This window comes from Lissotriton helveticus, chromosome 2_1 (assembly GCF_964261635.1).
Source record: "Lissotriton helveticus chromosome 2_1, aLisHel1.1, whole genome shotgun sequence".
Classification (NCBI taxonomy): domain Eukaryota; kingdom Metazoa; phylum Chordata; class Amphibia; order Caudata; family Salamandridae; genus Lissotriton; species Lissotriton helveticus.
In genome coordinates, this window is record NC_136059.1 from 1,131,178,325 (window position 1) to 1,131,202,719 (window position 24,395).

Sequence of the window (24,395 nt, forward strand, 5' to 3'; positions counted from 1 at the left end):
GCAGGACCCTCCGCCTTAACAGTCAAGAGCAATACAACTCGATGTAAATTGTGTGTATGTACAGCACAGTACTAATAAACATTAAAACCCAACTGACTTTCATTCTTTTTTTCAATCAGGAATCACAAAAGAGGGATAAACACATTCTATTAACAAACGGGGTAATCTCTTGTGAGATAGTTATACTAAGATGAGAATATATTCTTAGCAACCCGAAGCATTACAGTTTGGAAATGGAAAAGGTGTGCACCCCGCTAGTCTAAAGTGGTCGTACATGAACATCATACAAAAAGAAGTTTATGGGTCCATCAAGGCAGTGCCTTCTTAGTGAGGCATACACTTTAATCACTGCTAAACCTTTGGGGCTTATACAATTTGCCCAGATTCTCAAAATCCTGGCCTGGCAAGTTTCCTCCTTAAGTTACTCTTAAAATACACAGATTTTGTAAAATAGGGTACCACTCGAGCTAAGTTTGGATGTACCACCTGTATTTTATGCAGTGCTTAATTTATAAAAAATTAAGTGCCAGGGCCCTTCTCGGACAGTAACTGTAGCCTACACAACCCATACCCTATTATTCCAGAATTATTTATTTTCAATGTATATTGATTTAATAAACACGGTTGTTGTGCTCATCTCAAAATTAAAAAGACAGCGCCACTATAAGGTGGACTGACACTAGCACCGGTGCAGACAATTAAGTTGTTGTGCCGAGCACTGGAAACCATCTGCATAAATTACGTACAGGTTTTATGGCTGATTGACCTCTATTGTCGTCATTGTTGTTTTCACAACAAGAATATTTACAAAATACATTATTTTTTAGTAACAGTTGCATTATCATCAGTCCTGGCTCTTGCAACACCTGTCCCTAATATGTGGAGGCCCACTTTCGGAGCTTCAATACTGAGACCATTTTACTATCCTGGACTGATTGAGCACCGCTGCATCAACTTCTCCTTCACCAAACCCACCCAACACCACTGCACCCACCACGATCCGTGCAAAAGCTGGAACAAGGTCACTGAAGATCAACTTGACACTGCCTTCCGCAAGACACCACCACTGACCTCCGCAGACATCAACACATCATCACGCAACCCCCCACTTATGGATCTCCAGCTACGCCAACATCTACATGACCCCACTGGCAGCCATCATCAGAAACCACGGACTAAACATCGTCTCCTATGCTAACGACACCCAGCTGATTTTTTCCCTCACTGACGAACCTACAGCCGTAAAGAACAACTTGCGCAATAGGATGAAGGCAGTCACCACCTGGATAAAGGACAGCTGCCTCAAACCCAACTCCGAAAAAACCAAAGTCCTCATCCCGGGAACAACCCCTTCTGCCTCTGACAACTCCTGGTGGCCCGCAGCGCTCGGGAGCCCCCCACACCCACCAACCATGCAAATAACCTCAGCTTCATCCTTGACTCCTCGCTCTCAATTAACTGCCAAATCAACACCATCTTGTCCTCCTGCATCCACACACTTCAAAAGATTCTCAAGTGGATCCCTACCAAGTCCAGAAGAACAGTCCCCTGGCGCTCGTCAGCAGCAAACTTGACTATGGCAACACACTCTATGTCAGCACCACCCAAAGGCTCCAAAAGAAATTGCAAAGAAACCAGAATGCCGTCACAAGACTTATCCTGGACATATCCCGCCACAGACACATCGGCGATCACCTGAGAAACCTCCACTGGCTCCTCATCAACAAAAGAATCACCTTCAGGCTCCTCATGCACACCTGCATACATCAATCACAGCCTCTCCTTCTACACTCCAACCAGACACCTCTGCACTGCCAACCTGGCCCTGGTCACTATCCCACGGATTCCCAAAGCCAAAGTCGGAGGAAGATCCTTCTCCTACCTCACCGCAATGACCTGGAGCTCTCCTCCTCTACATCTCAGGCAATCACCGTCACTGCCTCAATTCAGGAAGGACCTCAACACCCGGCTTTTCGACTGAACTGGCTCTTCAACAGAACTGCAGATCCCACCCCAGTGCCTTGAGACCCTAACGGGTGATTACCTGTGCTCTGTGGGAACCCTATTTGACTGGTTGATCCTGCCACTCTTTGATAAACTTATTAGCAAAATGTTCGTGTTTGTACATGTGGTGTACACACCTCAACATGAATCAGTGTGTAACTAGGAATGATACATAATAAAATGGCATTGAAATGTCTATACCAGCCGCGGCCCGTACAGGTAAGAGCCGTTGGGCAGTGGGGCTGGGTAAGGTGGGATTTCGACGGACGATGACCAGGAGAAATTCATTTTTATTTCATTTTCCCTGGTCATCATCCGTCCGGCCCCACTGCCCTTACCTGCATGGGCTGCGGCTGGTCTATACTCATGCATTTTCTTTGCTTTGACTTCTTTCACAAAGATTTAAAAATATGTGGTTCACACACCATTCTAACAAGGGGTCGACATGTTTTTGCTTCCTGTGCCATTCAACTTGATCTGTTTTCAGGAGATTTGGGGGCGCCCCATCTATACTTTTCCACTGATTGGATTGAGCAAATGCAGTCCTGTACGGAGTAATTACTGTGTGTGAGCTTCTTGTAAAAATATAATAATCTAAATAGTTGTGAAATGACAATTAGAAGCTAAAATAAGCTTGGCTTTGCAGACCTCCCGAGACAGAGACAAGAAGTCGACATGTTTCTGCCCCCTATGCCATTTATCTCGAGCTATGATCAGGACAATTGAGGGTGCCTCCACTGTCTGGGTTAGGAAAATACAATCCCGTTTAAAAAGCAGCTACTTTATGTGAGCTTCTTGTAGTAATATAATAATTTAAATAGTTGTGACCGAAACTAAAATAAAACTGGCTTTGCACAACTCCCCAGACAAAGGCTCACATATGACTTGGAAATCAACCACGATAGAGTCTTTCTAAACACAAATTAGCCATTGTAAGAAAAATTGATAATTTGTGAAGATTAATAACAGCGCTGCACAATGTAGTAGTGTTCAAATAAATCAACCCAAATGTCTTGCTTCAGGCTGGTTGTTTTGTGCAATAGTTGATGCTCAGAACATTACGCAACTTCAGTGTACATTAGGCTTGTTTCATCAGCCATCATTATACAACATTAAAATAAACTTACCACATTGCTGCAAGTTCTGTATCTGATGTTTCGTCCTTCACAGCTTCTACAAAAAAAGAAATGGTGAACTCGTTATTGATAGGTCATTTGATAAAATTGCATGCACCCAAGAACTAGAAATACTCCGCCTTCAATTCTGCCTTCATTTGTTAAACACTTTGGAAAAGGACAAGTGTTAGAAATTGGGTTACTGGTTGACTGGGGTGAGAGCCCTGGTCAGGCAGTAACCACAATCCTAGTCAGGGTAAGCCAGAAGCAAATCCACATTACCTTGTGCTCAACCCCTTAGTAGCTTGGCACAGAGCAGTCAGGCTTAATTTAGAGGCAATGTGTAAAGTATTTGAGCAACACTTCAAACAGGAAAACAGTGGAAATACCACACAAATACATTGCACACCAGGTTAAAAAATAGAGCTTAATGTAATAAATAAAGTAAGACTAAAATGACAAAGATCCAAACAGTGGAACTGGAGATATTAAAATTTTGAATGTTTAGAGAAAATAGCCCCAAGTAGCACAAAGTGCCAACTGTTGATTTCTTGCTGCACCAGACCGGGACAAAGTTACAAGTTCAGCCCGACCGCGATGGAGCACTGGCCCACTACAGGGACTCAGTTAGACCCTCTGAACAAAATACCTTAAATCCTGATTTGTGGAACGTTGTGAGGACCTGCGTAGAAGATGCGTCATGTAGTTGAAGCGATGTGTAGTTTCCGAGATGCAGTGAGGATGAGAAGCGAAGGCCCGTGCCATAATCGAGGATCCCATTGGTGGGGCTTGCAATGCATGTTCTGGCGTTGAGGGTGCGGCGAGCAGTTGGGGCAATGCAGCGGTTCAGAAGAGCTGTGAGGCTGCAATGCGGAGTCTGGCATCAACGTCAAGGCTGCTGTCGATGAGGGATGCAAGACCCTTCGCTGAAGTAGTGGGTTGTGAGGCAGGTCTTTGCGAAGAGTCCAATCCCTGCAGTAAGTGGCAGTTCTGCTTGGGTTTGAACCATGTAGCAGAGGAGATATGTCAGCTCTGCTGGATCCACAAAGACTGGTTAGTACCTTAGGCCCACTTCCAAGGGTTCAGGACTGGGTTGGCACCACTTGGCAGGTTAGATTCACAGATGGCAGAGTCCAGGTGCAGATGCAAGGCTGTTGGAAGCCTGTTATGTCCAGGAGGCTTCAGATCAGGAGGCCAGCCAACTAGCCCTTGGAGTCACTCTGAGTTCTTGGTTCAAGGGATGCAGGCCCAGTACTTCTCACCCAGGCAGGAGGCAGCAGGGTAGCACAGGAAAGCAGGAGTCCAGCAGAGGGCAGTCTAGCATAGTTGCATTCCTTCAGCAGCACAGCAGTCCTCCTTGATGGCAGAGTATCCAGTTGTCCACAAGTGAACTGAAGAGTTGGTGTCTGATGTTCTTCTTTTACACACAGCTGTGCCTTTGAAGTAGGGTTGCCATTCTAGAGGCATTCCTTTGAAGTGCACAGATGCCCTGCCTTTCTGACCCTGGCTCCAGACTCACTACAGAGGGTATGCAGCGCTTTGTGTGGAGAAGAGACACAGCCTATTCAGGTTCAAGTGTAGCTGGGCCCATCTCCTCTCTCCCATCCTGTCAGTGATGGCCCATCGAGTCACACATAAGCTCTCATTGTGTGTGGCTGTCTAGGAAGAATGCACAAAGCCAAACTGCTAACTGCACCCAGTCAGGTGATCAGAGACAGGCTGCAGGCACCAAAGGGCTAAAGGAAGAAAATGCCACCTTTCTAAAGGTGGCATTTTCAGAATCGCAATTTAAAATCCAACTTCACCATACGTTAGGATTTTACATTTTATTCCAGAGACATCAAAAATGAACAGTTCATCTCTTCCCATTTGGAAATTACACTTACAAAATATAATAAGGTAACTCTAATGTTATCCTATCTGAGTGATAGGTCTTGCAGTAGTGAAAAATGAATTTAAGAGGGCTTCACTACCTGGACATGTAAAATGTAAAAGTACAGGTCCAACTTTTTAAATACACTGCACCCTGGCTTTGGCCTGTCCAGGCCTACCTTAGGGGTGACGTATGTGTTCAAAAGGAAGGTTTGGGCCTGGCAAAAGGTTTATTTTGCCAGGTTGATATGGCATTTGAAAACTGCACACATAGACTCTGCAATGGCAGGCCTGAGGCATGTTTGAAGGCTACTTACGTCGGTGGCACAATAAGTGCTGCAGGCACACTGGTGGCAGGCCCACTGGTGGCATTTAATTTGCAGATCCTGGGCACGCGTAGTGCCACTTTACTAGGGACCTACAAGTGAATTAAGTAGGCCAATTGAGTGTAAGCTAATGTACTAGGGACCTACAAGTGAATTAATCAGGCCAATTGAGTGTAAGCCAATTTTACCATGCTTTAGGGAAAGAGCCCAAACACTTTAGCACTGGTTAGCAGTGGAAAAGTGTGCAAAGTCAGCAAAAACAGGCAGTCTGAATGCAAAACGTTAGCTTTGTACATCTGGCCCTATGTCCACTCTATGCTAACAATACGTTTTGCAACAACCAGCACATGCATTGTCTTATGCGCAACCTAAAAATCATGTAAGAAGCAAACCGAAACTTAGTACATTCTGCCCACTTTCTATCTGAATTGCTTGAGTAATCAGTCAAGGGCTAATTTAAAGGAGGTGGTCTGAAATTTGTGTCAAGATACAATACCACAAAATTAGCACAGTTGCAGTAAAGATGGGAATCCTCTGTGAGAGTTGTTATTTTACATACCCCTCATCGAAAATACTAACATTACCATAGTGAGTGAATCATTTTCGGTGAGGAAAAAAAACACAACGTGCCAAATTAACAAACATAGTAGTAAGACTACTGTCAGATTTTTAAGTCTACAGCTGAGTGTTGTTTTACTACTTTGTGGAATTCATGAAATCTGATTGAAATCTACGTGAAAGCTGTGGCTGGCACAAGTTTTCATGAAGATACCACGGAAAATAGTGATTTTCCAATCAGGATACCATTCGCTCTGCATAGAGTTTTCAGTGTAAATATTGTTCCCTGTGGAGAAATCCCTTTTCTTATACCCAACCAAATTTTGGGGTTATCCATTTCCCTTTTCATACTCGAAAGGGATTCATGTGAGCCCTTGGCTGGAGTAAAAACACAAGCTCTTCAAGGATGGAAAGGAAAATACAAATAAATTCTTGGACTAACAGTGGAACCTTCTCAATGCCAACACCTAACCTAATATTACTCCGCAAAATAAATATTGCCCCTTCCATCTATACAGGGATCCGCGTGCACACCGAACAGCACCCACCGTCACAGTGCTTGTTCCCTCAGGAACTCAACTGATTAGAATCAGCTGCGTTACTGCGACGTGTTTGGGGGCTATTTTCTTCGATTGCGACTATCATAATGCGATCCTGGTCCTCTAGCCTTAAAGGACCTGGCCTGAGAAGCTGTACATAGATGGATTGTACCTACTGTTTGAACAGTTTGTAGATTGGAATTGAATTTCGCGCAATACATGGATTGTATCGCCTATTTACCTCATATTGGTGGGTCGATTGCTATATTCTCTGTGCTTCGCCGTGACTTATACCTGGAAGGCTTCCATCTCGTTGCTGATTTATTGGAATCTGACTTCGTGTAGTACGCAGACGAAATCATACTCTGACCTCATTTTCGGTGGGTCGAGTGTCTTACTCTCTGTGACTAACCGTGACCTATACTTGGATGGCCTCCATATCGTGTTTGATTTATTCTGCCGGACAAACAAATTTCTTTGTACGCAGCATTCGTATTACACCCTCTTTTATATATGTTTTTTTTTATTCTCCCATATAGCGCCCTGAAGAAGTCCTGCACTGGAACGAAACGCGTTGGCTATACTGTGTCATTTTCAACGTAAAGGAATACAAAGATTAAACTGAGGAACCTTTCCCTCGTTACTTACTGAATTTGGACTCTATAACTGTCCTTATTGAACTGTGTGTTGTGGTGTGGTGCACCTGTGCTTTTTTTGATTCTGATGGAAAAGAAAATGTTAGCAGTTTCTGAATACTCACCAACATATCATTTGAGGACATTCACAAACATTAAAGGTGGACCGTGCCTTGGAACACCCATGAGTACCATAAATCCCACACCTTGAGTAGAATTTACAAGTAATGACATTTCCACATTCGTTGCAAAGAGCTTTGCACCGGTAAAAGGGCTTACACCTCTGCTGAATCCCTTTGTGAATTCCTGGCAGGCGTAAATAATGTAAATTCAAACTAAATTTCTGCTTTTGATTGAATTTACCTATGTGAGTATGCCCATATATGTTACTAAGTGAGATGACAAATAACAAATACATAGGGCCTGATTCACAAAGGGCCGCTTCTCTCATTGCAGAGATTCCGTCCCGAGTGCGGAGATTCCCCATGCAGTGCTCAGTTTGAGCCGATTGTTTCCTGTGCTCAGCACCAACACTTAATCATCTACACCGGCACTTAAAGCTTGAACTCGACCCAAATGTATTGGAGTGCTTTTCATGAGCAACGGTTCAGGACACGTTCATTTTTGGTAGGTACAGGCAGCCGCGGTCGGTAGGGGAGTACCTGCCGGGGCGGTGACGTGGGGAGGGGGAAGGGCAGGGTGGGGGTTAGTAATGTATGGATAATGGAGGTTTGCAGGTAAGTAAATATTTAAATAAATCAAACGAATTTCGTTGCGCGCACTGCATTGCATTTGGGGATGCAGTGCACGCAACAAAATCCGTTTGATTTATTTAAATGTTTACTTACCTGCAAACCTCCATTATCCATACATTACTAATCCCCACCCTGTCCCTCCCCACGTCACCGCCCCGGCAGGTACTCCCCTACCGACCGCGGCTGGGTACGGGAAAATTAAGTGCCTAGAATCACAGGATGTTCACCGTATGCCGAGACTCGAACTTTGTTCTCGAGCTCTAAAGTCATCAGCTATGGCCATTACTACACATCCTCTCCCCACTTGTAGGGTTTCATGGTTAGTAGTTGGTTCTGTTATAGGCGGCGCTAATAGGAGCAATGGGCTGGTGACAGCTGGCTCCTGACGAGAGCCCCAGCACTTATTTTATCACAAATTAACTACTGCCCCCACGACTGCGGGGCCTCCGCCAGCCCTCTGCGAATCAGGCCCTGCGTGTCTTAGGTTAGCACCTTTTAATGGAGTATGCTTTTCTTTACCACTCCTCTCCTCAGAGGGACATAAGCATGCTAGCCAACACCCTGCTGACCCCACCGCTAGTGGCATGTTTTTATTCGGCATGCATCCGCATTCTGGGATCAGCTCAGTGGTTGCCTAATCCAAACCTTGCTGCAGAGAGCCTCGCGGCTCTGCTTGGACTCACACCAACTGCAATATTTCGCAGATATGAGCCTAATCTCTCAATGTGATTTATGACTCAATTGCCTTTAAATGCCCCAGAAAAGAGCTCGCCTTCCTCCAGATGACTGGGTCGTGGTCAGGCTGCAAGCCTTCGAAAGAGGCGCGAGGCCTGCTCCACGGCGCAGATGTGCCGGAGCACGTGCTATCAAAACATCACTCCGGCCAAGCAACTGTATTTATTGTAGTTGGGGGAACATCCACATTCTTCCAGCCGGAGACGCTCATTCTTCACGTGGAAAGCACGGGCTTGTGGGAGATAGTCTTCTGAGAGGCAGGTTTTCGTATTTTATCACTTGGATGAAAGTTCTGGAAGCGTTTGTTTCCGTGTTTTAGACGGGTACTGAAGTATTAGCGTTTGTAATGACCCCAAAGATTCGTGTAGCTCACATTGCAGCAAATACTACAAACCTGTATAGTGGGCAGCGTTTCAAAATGGCTGCTCCATACAGCCACTAGAATCATGAGACAGACCAATACAAAAATGGCTAGAGGGGCCAGAAGGCCTCAGCGGTGGGCTAAGATAGTGCTTGGTACATGGCCACATATGCCACATCACAAAGTGTAGTTCCCTTTGATTTCGATTCGTAGGTATATGAACCAGTACTGATACATTTATTAAATATTTTGTTTTTCTGGCTTTGATTTCTGGTTATGTTTTGTCAGGCTTTGTCTCAAGTTCTTGCAGTACCTAAGATGAGATAGAAAGCGTTCTGTAAAGGCCAAGTAATTTCCAATTTGTCTGGCAAAAGGAATTACAAGTTTTGCATGTCTGCCACAGCTTCTTCTTAGGTCTCGCTATGCAGCGCGCGAGAGCGCTGCTTAAAGGGACCTCTTGGAATCGCTCAGCACTTTACTTGAAACTCGTGCATGTTTTGCAGTTTCCTATCAGTGCTCGTGCATGAATGGCGATTCCCTTGTTTGAAACTGGTATTTCATCTGCTAGAAGCAGGCAAAAAGTGTGGGTGAAAAAGGGACTGAGAATGGGGAAAAACTTAAGGCGGACCAGACTGGTACTTGTAGATATTCCCCATTTTTTAGTTGAAAACCTATGATGGGCCTGCATTTCCGCATCACAGACGTACCGATACCAATGTGGGAGTCTTGCCCTACTGCACTGGGCCCGAACATGGACACTGGGTAGTGGGACAGCGGATTTACTAGCCAAAAATTTGTAAAATAGAATGTTCTATGGCATTTCACTTTCATGTTCTTTGTTTCTGCCGGGCATAGGCCAGCAGTTAGGTACTCCCATACCCCTCCACTGATGCTCTTCTGTGCTCCATGTCAGCAGTCAGTGTAATGCTCTCTGTAAGGACCAGGGTCTTAATGGCTGCTACATTAATATTCCACGGATGGATGGACACATGTTGTGCCTCACAGGACTCTTTTTCTGGAATGTGATCCATATGCAAAGTTTAGCAGGCCTCATGGTATTTCTAGCCAAAAGGCAGTGGAGCGCTGTACATTGTCAAACACAAGCATAAAGACCACGGGTAATAGAAGAGGAAGCTGGGTTGCAGCCGGTTAAGGCACTGTGATGTAGCATTCTTTAAAGAGATGAGTCTGACTCTTTCTTAAATTGGAGCATCGTTGGGACAATCCTAATGATTACGGGGAGGTTGTTCCAGTTCTTAGGTGCATTGATGGGAAGGCTGTCTTGTTTTTTTTCATCTTTACACTTTTTAGTCTGTAGTCTGCTGCTTACTCGACTGTTAATGTGTCAAGCACCACCAGAAACAGTGAGTTTATCTGCAAGATTAGAGAGGGTACTTGTCGTGATGGCTTTCTAAATGATGCAGCTGGTTTAGAATATGGTGTGGACCAGCAAGGGAAGTCAATGGAGTCCCATCAGGATGGGCAGGATGTGGTCATATTATGTCAGGACCCGGATAAGACGTGGTGTGAAATGTAAGGTACACCTAAGTAGTGCCAATGTGGAGTCAGGGAAGCTACAGAGTAGGTCATTACCATCACCCAGACGCAAGAGTAGGAGAGATTGAATAGCAGTCCTGAGGTCTCTTACTGAAAGAAACTCTTTGACTTTCTTTAGAAAAGAGAGTTGGTATCAGGTTGTCTTAAAAAATAAAGTTTTTCAAAAACAATGGTAAACCGAAACAAGCAGTGGCAAAGATAAAAGGCTGGCAGACTACCTATTAGTATGACCTTGTAGAGTATATTGGACTTAGTATCTTCAAGCCATGGTTTCGAGGAAGACCGAGTCTATGCTTATGGCAAGCTGAAGATCATGAACTCTAACATGGAAGCTACAATATAGCAAGAACACCCTGGACCTCCTTAGACAAGGCTCCTCCTTGTATTAGTGGTACTGAACCCTATAGCCGCTCACTGAAAGCTTGTGAACAACCTTTGAGAACCCAAGACCCAGCTAGGAAAGGCAGACGAGGGATTCATTTCTGCACGATGAGACTCAAACTTTATTTGTCATTGGGCTATGTGATTATTTTAATCTACTTTCAGAGAGAGTTTGGGTAAGTGGAATGGATTAGTACAGGATTCAAAACTGAAGCCAAAACTACATGTTGATAGTTAAGTACGAAGGCAGTACAATGGATTCCCACAGGAACTCTTGCTTGCTTAGAAATATGGCACAGGTACATACAGAACACAATTTAAATGTCTGCAAAATGAAATAATCAACGTGGTCGGAAGACTTGTAACTAGATAGCAACCAATCTGACCTGACCAGGATATCGGGCCTCCTCAGACGTTCTGATTGTCCAGCCTGAAATCTGGTCTTTAAAAATTACGTGATTCTTACATTACAAGCCCTGGCCCACAGCCCCGGATGTCAGTCTATTCCCTTCTATGGCACTGGGGAGCATGGACTGGTCCCCCATCTCCGACCCACAGCCTCTACTATAGTACCCTCCAAACTCTCTACATCCCACCCTCACCTCTCCACCTTCTTCAATATACCACCTGCTGAAAGCAGGTGGTAAATGGAAGCGGATTGGTCCCTGGAATGGCGTCACCCCATGCATATTTCGAGTCAGTAATTCCATGTCTGTCTGTTATACCCCATTCCGCAGACAAAGACTTGTAATAGCCTGATTTATGAACGGTAGTAGTGTCCAGAAATGGTACTTCCTCTCACATGGTAGATCCAAAAATAAGTCGGACCACCTCATAATCGGTGACTTTAACTAAATTCACCACTATTGTGAATATTGTTAGAATCATTATTGTGAGGTAAGTGTCACCAGAACCAAAACAGGCTAGCAGATACTGTGATGTATTCCTATAGGTTCTGTATCGATCCCCCTATTCCTGACCCTATTCTGGTTAACGAGTTAACTAGCAGCCATCCCATGATGCAGAAACCGTTATCTGATTACGCCAGACCACGGCACAGGAGCACGTTATCTGATTAGGTCATAACGCTTGCCATCTAATTAGGCAAGCAATATTCCTCCAGCCCCTGATAAGGCATACAGAGTTCTCAAAACAAATCAAACCTATGACAACCTGGGAAAAACCCTGCGGCCATTGTTTTGATTTCACCGAGAACTTCAGTAAAAGAATGCGCTAACGACCAGCTCGTATGACATCCTTATTGACGTATCTATGTCCATCCTTACGTCAATCTCGGCACCTTACAGGTATAAATATTACCGATATTGCCTTAAGCAAACACACGCGGTGGTGACGAGATCGGAGCAGCGAGACTTCCCGAAGCCCAGCAGAGAGCAAAGCCCACTGGCGCTGCCCCGCCTTCCTGACGCGCTGAGAACGAGACGCTGCTTTCTCCTGCCGAGAAATCCAGCTCCGGCGCTTCCGAGCAGCCCTCGCAGGCAGCTTGGAATATCGAGACCTCAGACGAGAGATACTATCCCTCAACCATCCTAGACCTCAGGTACGGAACTGAATAACCCCTTGCAGAGAATTCTTGAATCAGTCACTTGGCAAAACAAACTTAACTTAGACTGCTACTTTCTATCCCCGCCCACGTATTAGGCTTAGGTCAGGTACACTGGGGTAGGCGTGGTTAGAAGCACCAGTTGAGTACGATTAGTCAAATGTTTATATGTATGTATCTATTTTATCCATTTTAAACCACCATATGGCTTAGAAACCATATAAATGTTTTTACAGTATTATTTTATACTTCTGCTTTTATTGTATGCACTTTACTTAACCATAAGTATTGCAATAATATCGATTCATTTCTCTTGTACGAGAAAAGAGACTGATCAATAAATAACATCTTTTATTGAACACGCCCGTCTCTTCCTTTTCTCTACAATCTGGTGAAACTAAGAATGCACGTACTGACTGAGTAAAATAAGTTGTCTTTTGTTTTCACACGACTCTAGAGATACACTCTTGATTAGGGGAGAGCAAAGTTGTCATGTTCTATGGTTGTCAGAAACTAAATCCCTTCTTGTCTATCCAGGGAGGTTCAACTCCTCCTTGTCTATTCGAGAAAGTTTCTAGTGAACTCTGAGCTAGCTGGCAAACCCAAAACTTTAAGTCTAATATCGGCAGTAGAAGACCTAGTTAACGTCTGGTCTAGGTCTATACTATTGGAGGTATTATTCCAATGCGCAGAGCCTATTGGGATAATAGGAACTACACTACATGGCGCCCAACGTGTTTGGATAGGCGATAAAACTAACGCAAGACTTTAGAGTAACTCAGTCGTGCTTTTTCACTCAGACCCCTTTTTCCCATAATACTCCAAAGACGTCTGGAGTGGGTGAGAGGTAAAATCCGCCAAACCTCGCAGGAGGGAACTCCTATGTATGGTTCTTGGTTTAAATCAACGTTGAAGGATACACTGTTCCAAAATATTGTGCATCTCATCTTTGTTTCCATAAGAAACCTGATCTGCAAACAAACAGAATAACCATCCTGACAGTAAAATGCCAGACAGTGATGATGAAAGAGAGAGAGCTAGAGTAGCAGCTGACGTAATAGCAGCTGATAATACTATGCAAGAAGCAGACCCGGATATAATACTCATCCCGGTCAACATAAGAAGATCTATAACGTTAAAACTTATAGAAAATGGACTGACACCAAGAGGTGGTACAGTCATATTCGTAATTGAGGCACACGAATATCGGCAGACAGAGGTATTCTATTCATGGATAAACTTTCCAGCAGCAAATGCTGTAACAAAGGAGTTCCACTGTTATAAAACAGAGGAACCACCGGATACCTACACTCCTTTCGAGGAAGTGGAAGTACCACTCAAATTCCAAGAGCATCTGCTCTTGTTTAATGGCGCCCTAAAACACAATAATCACACCACCAGGCTCGGTCCACTAGGTAGACCAGGAGCAACGTGGCCGGTCCTAGCCGGATACACACCACATCCAGACATCGAAAGAATGTCTGCAGCACATGTTTTAGTACAACTAAAACAATTAATTAAAATATATAGACAACTAGTCCAATATATAATGCGGACTTCAACCATCCAACCTGTAGTTAAAATCCCACAGCTGACCCCTCATCAGGGGAACACAAATAAAATTACACCACAGAACATACAGTCCTGCCTAGGTAAAGTACCAGCTAAACGGGAACAAATACCATTCTGGTTAGCACAAAAAATCACCCAAATAGAGGCAGTGTTTCCAGACACCACCCCTGTGGATAAACACAGGATTCTGACTATCTGTCTTCCAATGGGAATCGCACCACACGTGGAGGACTGTGACACTTGGGGTACAGTCTTTGCTTCCATTTACACAAAAACACATGGAGTTCCATCCATGTCAGTAATACCAGATGTGCTAAAACAAATTCAAGACGAATACGGTCCAGAACCCGCTTTAACTCTCGGTATGAAATTACTAAAAGACTTCAAGCAGGTCTCGGCAATATTACTAGCCAACATAAAAGGAGTAGCAGCGAATGTGGCGATCCGCCAGAGGTTAAAAGAGACAGATATAGCAGACCAACCAGCTGAAATTGCCAGAATTATAGAAAAATCCTATGAAGAACTAGGTAGAGATAGTTTGGGTGGAATACCAGTAAAGCCCCAACTAATTGAAAGTCCTGAAAAAATATTTATTAAAAATAATCTAAACAGTCAAAAGAAGAACTGGGATGGAAACAAACAATCCAATCCAAAAGAAAAGAGATTCCAGTCCAGAGGAAGGTCTCCTCGGCGGAGAGAGAGATCTCCGGACCAAGGACCCAAGTCTCCCCAAAGGGAGCCCTCTGTGAAAAAATACAACCTTAGAAATAGGGATAACATAAAGAAACCGGATAGATATCAAGATTTTGATACACGTCCCTTTCAATCTTTTCAGACTTCCTCGCAGAAATCGGAAAGAAGAGGACGATCGGAACCCAGGGAAGGGCACGTCAAGTCCAAAGACAAGGAACCTGCTCATCCAAATAAAAAATTACAGTTTCCAAAAAAGAAGGTAGCCAGCATTAAAGTATTCAACAATGCCGAGAATACTGAGGACACAGCTGAAAAACGGAGAGTGGGCTCAGACAATGCTAGACAGCGCAGCAGAAGTGAGCATAGCACGCAAAGTCCTTATGAATCATCTGGAGACAGTGGACACAAATGAATACATTCAAGTGGAAACTGCAGACACCAGAGTTAGCAAACCTCACAAAATATATGAAATAACTTTACGTATAGAAGGGGATAAGACTAGGAAAATAAGGGGCCTTTTTTGGGATAATCTCTCCGAGGGCTATGACATCCTTCTAGCTGAAAAAGATTGGCCACCAGAGTTCGTCAGGGAGTGCCCACATGGCGAAGAAATAATTATGCCTGCCTTCTCAAATCATATTCCAATTCATAAAAAATATACACTTGCAAGAAAGTGGGCAGTAGCTCAAGCTCCTGCTTTATATAAAAATCATGTAGGATGGGATGAGGACTCTCCTCCTCACAAAATCCAGTTAAAATCACAACCTACTGCACAAAGGCAGTATCCAATCAAGCAAGAAGCTAAAAAACAGGTAAAGGAAATTCTAGATCAACTAGAATACCAGGGGGTGATTGAAACTTGCACCTCACAAATGAACAACCCTTTGTTTCCTGTCTCCAAACCAGACAATTCATATCGTCTAGTTTTGGATTACAGACACCTTAACTCATGTTGCAAAACCTTTGCAGTACAAAACTCGCATAGTGCTGCACTAATGAATAACATAGTGCGCACAAAATATAAAACAACATTAGACATCTCTAATGGATTCTTTTGTCAAAATATAGCACCAGAGAGCAGATACTTATCAGCGTTCTCAATAAATGGCGCACAAAAAGAATTCTGTCGGTTACCCCAGGGGTACAAGAACAGCCCAGGAGTATTCTCAGCGAGGGTAATGTGGTAAATAAATAATTAATTACCGGTTCTATTTTTGACTATAATCAATAAACGGTTAGCTCAATAAATAAGAGTCAAGATACGAGGTAGCTGGAGTATACAGGCTTTAATTAATCATAAAAGGACAGGAACAGGACAGCCTGCATGGGAATAGGATGGCAGCTGCCGGGGGCAGGAATAAGGCATTGGCGTAACTTTTAATAACAGTGCACAATATTTATAGTTAAACAAAATACATTGCGTTCAATACAGTAGGCGTAGCAGTAGGCGGAGTTTGTAGCAGTCGCGAAAGATAAGGCATAAAGTGGGTGTAACAAGAGGTGTGTACAGGGCGTATACATAGACATGTGATGTAAACGTAACAGAATATGTCATAAAAAGGGGCGGAAACATGGAGGGGGCTACCTGAGCAGCTGGGACCTTTAACCTAGTGGTGCGCGCAAACTGGCAATGACGTGTTACCAGGAGAACTGGGGGCTATGACTTCTGCCCTAGAAGAGGAGACGAAAGTCTGGAGAGTCAGAGCGACATGTACCTAGGCATATCTAGCATCTGGTGTTTAGAGAACATGTTGATAGAATCCAAAAGTTATCAGGGTAAAGGCTAACAGACACTAAGACTGGTGCATGCATTATTCTAAATGTATTGCATGTGCGAGGAATATTAATACAGTATTTCTCTTACATGGAGACATAAAGGCTAGACCATGACGGAAACTATTGATGTGATTCAGTAGCTTAGGAATGCAGAGAAGGAGGGCTGGACTGATAACTAGAATCATAACATACTCTTGGCAGACTGGGAGGCAGAGCCAGGCCGGGCCGGGCACTGCGAGGCATGAAGTAAGTGAAGGGTCAGGGATACAGGTGGGGGCTGTATCGCTCCTCGGAGAGGGTTCAGGAAGCAGGAGCTGAATCTGAGTCCGGGCCCTTTTGAGGCCTAGAAACGGGGACAATTCAATGAATTAACGTGCACACTGTAAAACGTAGCAACGTAGGTTTACATAGGCCTAATACTCGTAGCTATCACGAGGACTGGAAACTGGCATACTAGAGATGGACACAACTGTAATTGCGTCTTTATTTGATCAGAGGGGAATACATGCATATCGATCATGCACATATATCATAACATGGGGAACACGTAGGCACATACGACATGGCAAAATTTACTTTTCCACATTCCCATCTTGTGCCCTACGTTTCCATCAGGAAACATCAATATTCATGATACCATCTATCTGTTCATATAGCATCATTTGTTCATCTCGAATTGTCTTGGAACGGGATTTAGGACTAGGAATACAAGAGGTAGCACACATGCCACAAATCGCAGGACCACATTGTATACAGAGGCAGCAACTGAATATGATCATTACTGCAATACCTAGAAATGACAATACTTTCCATCCCCAGGCAGATATAATACTCCAGAGCCAACTGGACCATGTCCAGGTGCCTGGATTCTGGTGTAACTGATGGGCAATTTTGTGAAGTCTGGTTATAGCTGAATAAACAGACGGCGCGTTATTAGGAATGAAAATGCAGCAACTAGATCCGATGACTCTACATGCTCCTCCTCTATCGGCCAGTATGACGTCACGAACGAGACGATTTTGGAGCACGACAAATCTCATAGCAGATTGCTCTTCGGTTAAGTTACCTAGAGCAGAAGTAGTCTCATTCACTACTGCTTCGAGGGTTCTGGTTAACCTACGTATTAACTTACTATTCTGGACAGGTCCTATAAAGAAGAAGAAACCTTTATTGAAGTCTTGATATTGTTCTAGAGCAGTTTCAGTTTGATCGACAATTGGGGACTCGATCTCCCTTCTATGTCTGACGTGTACTAGATGTGTGTTTCTATGATAATCAGATGGGGCTAGGAAAACTGGTGGCAGTAGGAAGGCAATGTAACATGTTCCATCCCAATCGAGGGGCAGACGAACATATGCGGTCTGGCCACAAACAAAATAAGAATGACGTGAGGCTTTGAAAATAGATTTCCCACTGTCACTATACTTGACAGTAGTAGTACAATCACTATGTCCTACATGTGCGGAACCATTCTTTCTGACACATAATTCGCCTTTGACTGGTAGTACTGAAATAGCAGGCAAGTCTGGAGTAGTATCAGACTGAACATTCAGGACCATAAAATTCGAAGAATAATTACCTAAATTATAAACTTCATTTTCTAGATCTAACCCTGTTCTATGGGGGAGACCTTGCTTGTCTGGAAAACATGTTCTATTCAGAAGGGACATATCATTGGAGGATGACGTTAACGTGGACCATGCTCCACACGAACCATTATGTGAAAATGGATAAGGAAAGAGTGGCAGAACTCCCTTCAGTGTCTGGAAAGGGGGGAGTCGACCACACACCCAACAATTAGTGGCATTGCTGGTCTGGTGTGAATAGTGTAACATTCTAATGAATGTATTATTGCGCATAGCAAGACGATAGGATAGTTCGTGAGGAGGCAGATCACTAAATGTGTGCTCTACTGTAGCATTAGAAAACATATTTACATGTGAACTTGGAAAACATAAATGCAATGCATAACTTGTGCAGGTAACCATCAAACTTAGAAACAATAAGAAACTTAGAAAAACGATACATCGGATAGAGTTTTGACTAACTCTCTCACTATGGGGGTCTATCTTATACATGTCAGATACCTGTCTAACCGTTTCACCCGAGAGGGACTTAGACAATTAAACTGGCTGACTTATTTTACTAGACCGGAGTTTTAACTTATACTCCTGCTGCGGAGTTTTCTCTAACAGAGGAACTTTCAGTTCGGGATTTGTATTAATGTCTGATTTAGAGTCTGGTTTCAGGCAATCTTTAGAAATGGAACAGTCTTTGGAAATGTTCTTGGCAAAAGTTTTGTCACGGAGTCCATGGAATTTCTTGATATGCGACAGATGGACCCATCCTTTCCTGCCCTCCAACTTCACGGCCGTACGGGTGGTCAGAAGGACTAGTCTCGGTTCCTTCCAGCGAGGCTCCAGCGGACTTGAATGATCAAAGTTCCTGACCAACACGAGGTCGCCTGGAATGACCTCATGCGGTTTCACTTCAGTATTGTCTGGGAATGCGGCGGCAACCTGTGAACGACAAGAGTGTAGGGCAGACATCAAGGAAGCTAGGTAATCTGTCAGCATATTACTGGAAACATCTGTAATACTGCGGGGCCTAGGTGTACCCCACATATTTGGGGGGCGGCCGAATACGACCTCGTAAGGGGACAGACCTGATCTGGAATGTGCAACCATCCTCATGAAGAATAAAGCAACTGGCAGGGCAACTAGCCAGTCTACACCTTTCTCTTTACATGTCTTAGCAATACGGATTTTCAGAGTTTGATTATGTCTCTCTACGAGACCGGCTGCTTCAGGATGGCGCACACAATGGAACTTCCACTGGTACCCTAACAGAAGGGAAACATGCTTCATGAGTTCAGATGAGAATGGCTGGCCGTTATCAGAATACACGACCCTAGGGAGTCCATAACGGGGAAAGAATTCACGAACCAACTGCCTGGCAGTGGTCGCGGCGGTGTAATCTGGAACTGGATATGCTTCTGTCCACCTGGACAAAGCGCATACAACTACGAGGACATACTTGAAACCTCGACATCGCTCCATCTGAATGTAATCCATCTGGAGGACTTCAAAAGGGTGGTCAGGAGGTTGGAATCCACCTTGTTCCACCGGGACACTTTTACCTGGATTGAACTGGCAACATATCATACAAGTACGGACTTTCTGCTTGGCTGCAGCTCGTAAGTGCTTGTTGAACCAAAGGTTCTGGATACTGTCTAACATAGCTTTTTCTCCTAGATGTGCTGGACTATGTGCGGTATTAATAATGACTTGAACCATAGAGTCGGGGAGAAACCATGTGGCTTTTCCCTTCGTCACCCATCCCTGATCTGTCTGGACCCCTCCTTGTTCGGACCATTTCTTGATTTCTTCTGGAGTAGCATGTAACTGTATGTCTATGACATCTTGTGTAGGGTCCTTAACTGTCATACAAGTAGTCTGTTCTGGAGTGGATGTCTGTGTCTTGTTAACTGGAATGTCTGGTGTCTGAGCTGTAAGCTTGGCTGTTCGATCTGCTAGATCATTACCTTGGGTAATAATGTCAGTGACTTTCGTGTGTGCCTTGCACTTCATGATAGCGATAGCTGTCGGTAAATGTATTGTATCTAACAGAGCTTGAATGAGGAGACCATGCTGAATCTTGGTTCCATGAGAAGTCATGAAACCTCTCTCCTGCCAGAGCACCCTGAAGTCGTGTACAACTCCGAATGCGTAACGTGAATCTGTATATATGTTTACTTTCAGGTTCTTGGCACGTATGCAGGCTTGGGTCAGAGCAACTAGCTCTGCTGCTTGAGCAGACAGGGTGTCAATACGGTGTGTTTCAATAACTTCGGTGTCAGTAGTCACTGCATACGCGGCTACTAGTTCTCCTGTACTTGTTCTCATACATGAACCATCCACATAAAGTGTGAGGTCGGGATTAGGTAATGCAATATCTGTCAAGTCTTGTCTTGGCTTTGTCATAGTGTTAACAACTTCCACACAGTCATGTGTGGCAGGATTTGAAGTAACTAACGGTAACAGTGTAGCAGGATTTAGAATGTTGCAGCGTCTGATTTCTATGTGTGGCTGGAACAGTGTCAGTTCATAACCTGTTAAACGGGCAATTGTCAAGTGCTGAGTCTGTGTTCGGTTTAAAAGAACTTCCACGGAGTGTGGAACTTGTACTGTCAGGGAGTGTCCTAATACTATGGAATCACTTTGTCTGATAGCTAGAGCTGTGGCTGCAACTGACTTGAGGCACGCAGGCAGAGCCTGGGCTACTGGATCTAGTGTGCTCGAAAAATAAGCACAGGGCTTGTATTGTCCGGCTTGATCTTGTGTGAGGACAGATAATGCAGTACCATCACGTTCTGTGACAAAAAGTGTAAAAGGCTTACTGTAGTTCGGTGTTGCTAGAACAGGTGCTTGGCATAAGGCTTTCTTTAATTCATTAAAAGCAAGTGTATGTTCAGATGTCCAAGGGAGGACAGTCGATACGGCTGCCTCCTGTGTCGTTAACTGTATCAGTGGCTTAGCTAGAAATGCATACTGAGGAATCCATTGTCTGCAGTAAGAAGTGAGGCCAATAAAAGCTCGTACCTCCTTCTGTGTCTTGGGCTGTGGAAGACTCGCTATTAACTGGATACGGTCTGGTGTCAACTGCCTACCCCACTTGGACAGTAAGTGGCCTAAGTAGATCACTTGCTGGACACAGAATTGAAGCTTCGAAGGGGACACCTTGTGCCCCATCTCGGCTAGGAAATACAGGACTGTAAGTGACGCATGCTCGCAGTCACGTTCAGAACGGGCTGTGATCAATAGATCATCGACATACTGGAGCAGGGCAGTGTCAGTTGGCATGTGAATATTGTCTAGTTGTCTTTTAAGCGCTTGACTATAAATACTAGGACTTTCTGTGAAACCTTGAGGAGCTCGTGTGAATTTATAGCTCCTTCCATTTAAACAAAAACCAAAAAGGTACTGGCTGTCTGGATGAATGGGGACACTGAAAAATGCGTTCTTGAGATCAATTACAGTAAAGAACGTGGCTTCAGAATCAATGGCTGTCAATAGGGAAGAAATATCTGGGACTACTGGATACTGGGGTATGATACATTTATTAAGTTCTCGAAGGTCAATCACTAATCGATATACTGGAAGTGCATTTGGATCAGTACATTTCATGACTGGAATGATAGGAGAATTACATACATTGGAGTCAGTTTCTACAACCACTCCTTGAGAAATAAGCTCGTCAATAATTTTGGATAAGGCTGCTACAGCCTCAGGTGGCAATCTGTACTGTCTGATTCGTGGCAAGACTATACCTTGCTTGAGAGTCACACGATGGGGTGTGATTTGCATAAAACCTACATCAGTTGGACCTTGCGCCCATAAATGCTGTGGAACATTTGATAGTCTTGGATCAAAATCACGTAATACATAATGACCTTTAAAGTCTCTTAAAAACAATCGGACTCCTTCTGGGGAACAGCAAATTACTGCACCTAATTCTTTCAACGTTTTGATGCCTAATAAATTTTCTGGACATGACTTCGTAAGCAACAAATCAGTAGTTCGGGACAATGGACCAACTTCTAGAGAAACTGGCTTTGAAATCTCGTTCACAATAGGCTTTCCTGAAAATCCAAGGGAAACATTTCTAGAGCCTGAGAGCGGAGCCCCTGGAACCTCGTCATGACTGATAGTAGTCCTACTTGCCCCTGTATCAATCAAAAACTTTCTGTCTTTCCCTAATACTTGACTGTGTACATAGGGACCCTCTTGATCTACAGGTATCTCGATGAGAGGCAAGCCTACCTCCCTCTCTAGGCTGTTTCATGAATACTGTTGATACTCTGACTGAGCATACTGGTACATCTGCTGTGTAACATGCTGTGTTGCAGCAATAGGCTGCGGTGCTGGAACTGTCTGTTGTGCATTCTGTGGTGACTGAGAAATCTGTGAAACTTGTTCTTGTCTAGGCAGACGTGGTCTTTCTTTAGTCTTACCAGTAGCTATGTTGTGTTTCAGAACTGCACACTCGTTTATAAAATGACCTGGCTGTTTACAATAATTGCATGTCCCTTTAACGGGAGCTGCAGGATGACCGGCTTGATTCGGACCCCTCTTCTGACTGTCTTGTGGAACAGATTGTGCAACTAGTACTTTCATTTTCGTGTCTTTCATACGTCTCCTTTCGTGTTCTTGCTCTTCCCTGATTCTATTCTGGTGATACTGGAGCATTTGAAGCATTTGTGACGGGGTATTAGCTTGCCAGGTACTTTCGACTTTCAAAACTCGATTTTTAACTTGTGGACTTGAATTCTCGACTAGTTTAGTAACAAAAAGATGAGGGTATAACTCGGTACCTGTCTTCAAACCACTGTTAATAATGAAACATTTCTCGAATCTAGAATAAAAATCACTAGTGTCTTCATCCTGTTTCTGTTTGCATGCTGAGATTGCATCCCAATCTTCCTTTTTCGTGGCTAATAACCTTGGCAAGACTTGTATTAACAGTTCGGGCAAAGCTTTAGCTTTATCCCCAAGACCGGTACCTGGTACTCGTATATTATCTTCAGCTTCTAGAGCTGTCCAATCTATCTTTTTCTCTCCCACCTCCCATTCTTTTTCCTTGAGTTTTTCATATACCCCTGCGGGCAACAGGACTTTTAGCATTTTAATGATATCTGGATACGTGTATTCTCCCATACGGAGCATATCTTTTAATTCTCGATGGAACCCTGCTGGATCTTTATCGTGACAGGGAATTAACTTTTTCATCTCTAAGAGTTCCATCTTTGTGATAGGGGTGTAAACAAATACTCGTTGCATTTCACCACCCTCTGTCCTAACTGGGTGTACTTCTCGTAACGGATGCTGTCTATCTATGTAGAATGGTTTACTTTCTGGAGGTGAGACGTGAACAAAATGCGGGTTCAGGAACGTTCTATATTTGTGGCGCTGTTCTAGAATGATACTAATTAAATCGGTACCTAAACCTCTCCATCTATATTGGAGTAACTCGTTCAGAACATCATGTAACGGACCTGGATCAGAATGTTGTCCCTCATACAGTGTAATGAGGTGCTGGATCATATACATACCCACCAGTCGCTGCTCGGCTGGGGGCAGTTTCAGAAACATTTGTGCCACTATTTCGTCTGGAAAAGTGGTAGAATCAGTAGTCCATCGGACTGCTGATCGGGCTAGTTCTTGTTCATGCATGGTACTAAGTTCGCTATAACCGATTCGTGATTTCAGAATGTGATCGGTAACTTGAAATACTTGCTCGAGAGAACCTTGTTCTGGTGCTGGAGGAGGAAATACTTTCTTGTGTTCTAGGCGTGTATGTCGGTCGGGAAGTCTAGTTTTACCTACATACGCTATTCTGGTAGGATTCTCGTCGTCTACCTCTTCAGTATCAGAGTCGTCTTCTTTCTCGCTTACTTGTACTGCTTTGCGTTTCTCGTGTAACCTTATTATTTCCTTACGAATTTTCTTGTACATACTCTCTATACTACCTAGTGTCTTGTGTCTTCCCTCGGCTATATGATCACTCCATTTTGTCAGAACTCTCATTTCGGTCGGATCTTTAGTCGGATAATCTTGTTCCCTTATTAAACAATTAACTAGAAACTTTAAAAGCATGAGCTGAGTCTCAGCTTTCCTTAGAGACATGGCTTCGCCAATACTTTCTGGATCATCCCCTGTACGGATGAAACGATATACTCTGTCTAGATCTTCTTTCATATTCGGTAGGGTGTCCAAATACTCGGTCACCCGTCTTACGCGCAATGAATATATAACCATATTATCATCGCCTGGGACTGGATCATAACGGCATTCGGTAAGAGCTCGTTTGATATCTGCAACGGACTGCTGTTTGGGCGTACGCTGTAACGCACGTTCATGTAACTCGACTAACGTTACACGTTTGTGTGGCGG

General features: G+C 43.9%; 1 protein-coding gene across 1 annotated transcript in view; it reads right to left on the minus strand.

Moving 5' to 3' along the window:
• Window positions 1–24,395, minus strand: part of ADAMTSL1 (ADAMTS like 1) — a 677,686-nt gene that overhangs the window by 564,529 nt on the left and 88,762 nt on the right. Inside the window, exon 3 of the mRNA XM_078677817.1 lies at window positions 3,132–3,177. Coding sequence (XP_078533943.1) covers window positions 3,132–3,177 — 46 coding nt within the window. The remainder of the gene's footprint in view (window positions 1–3,131; window positions 3,178–24,395) is intronic.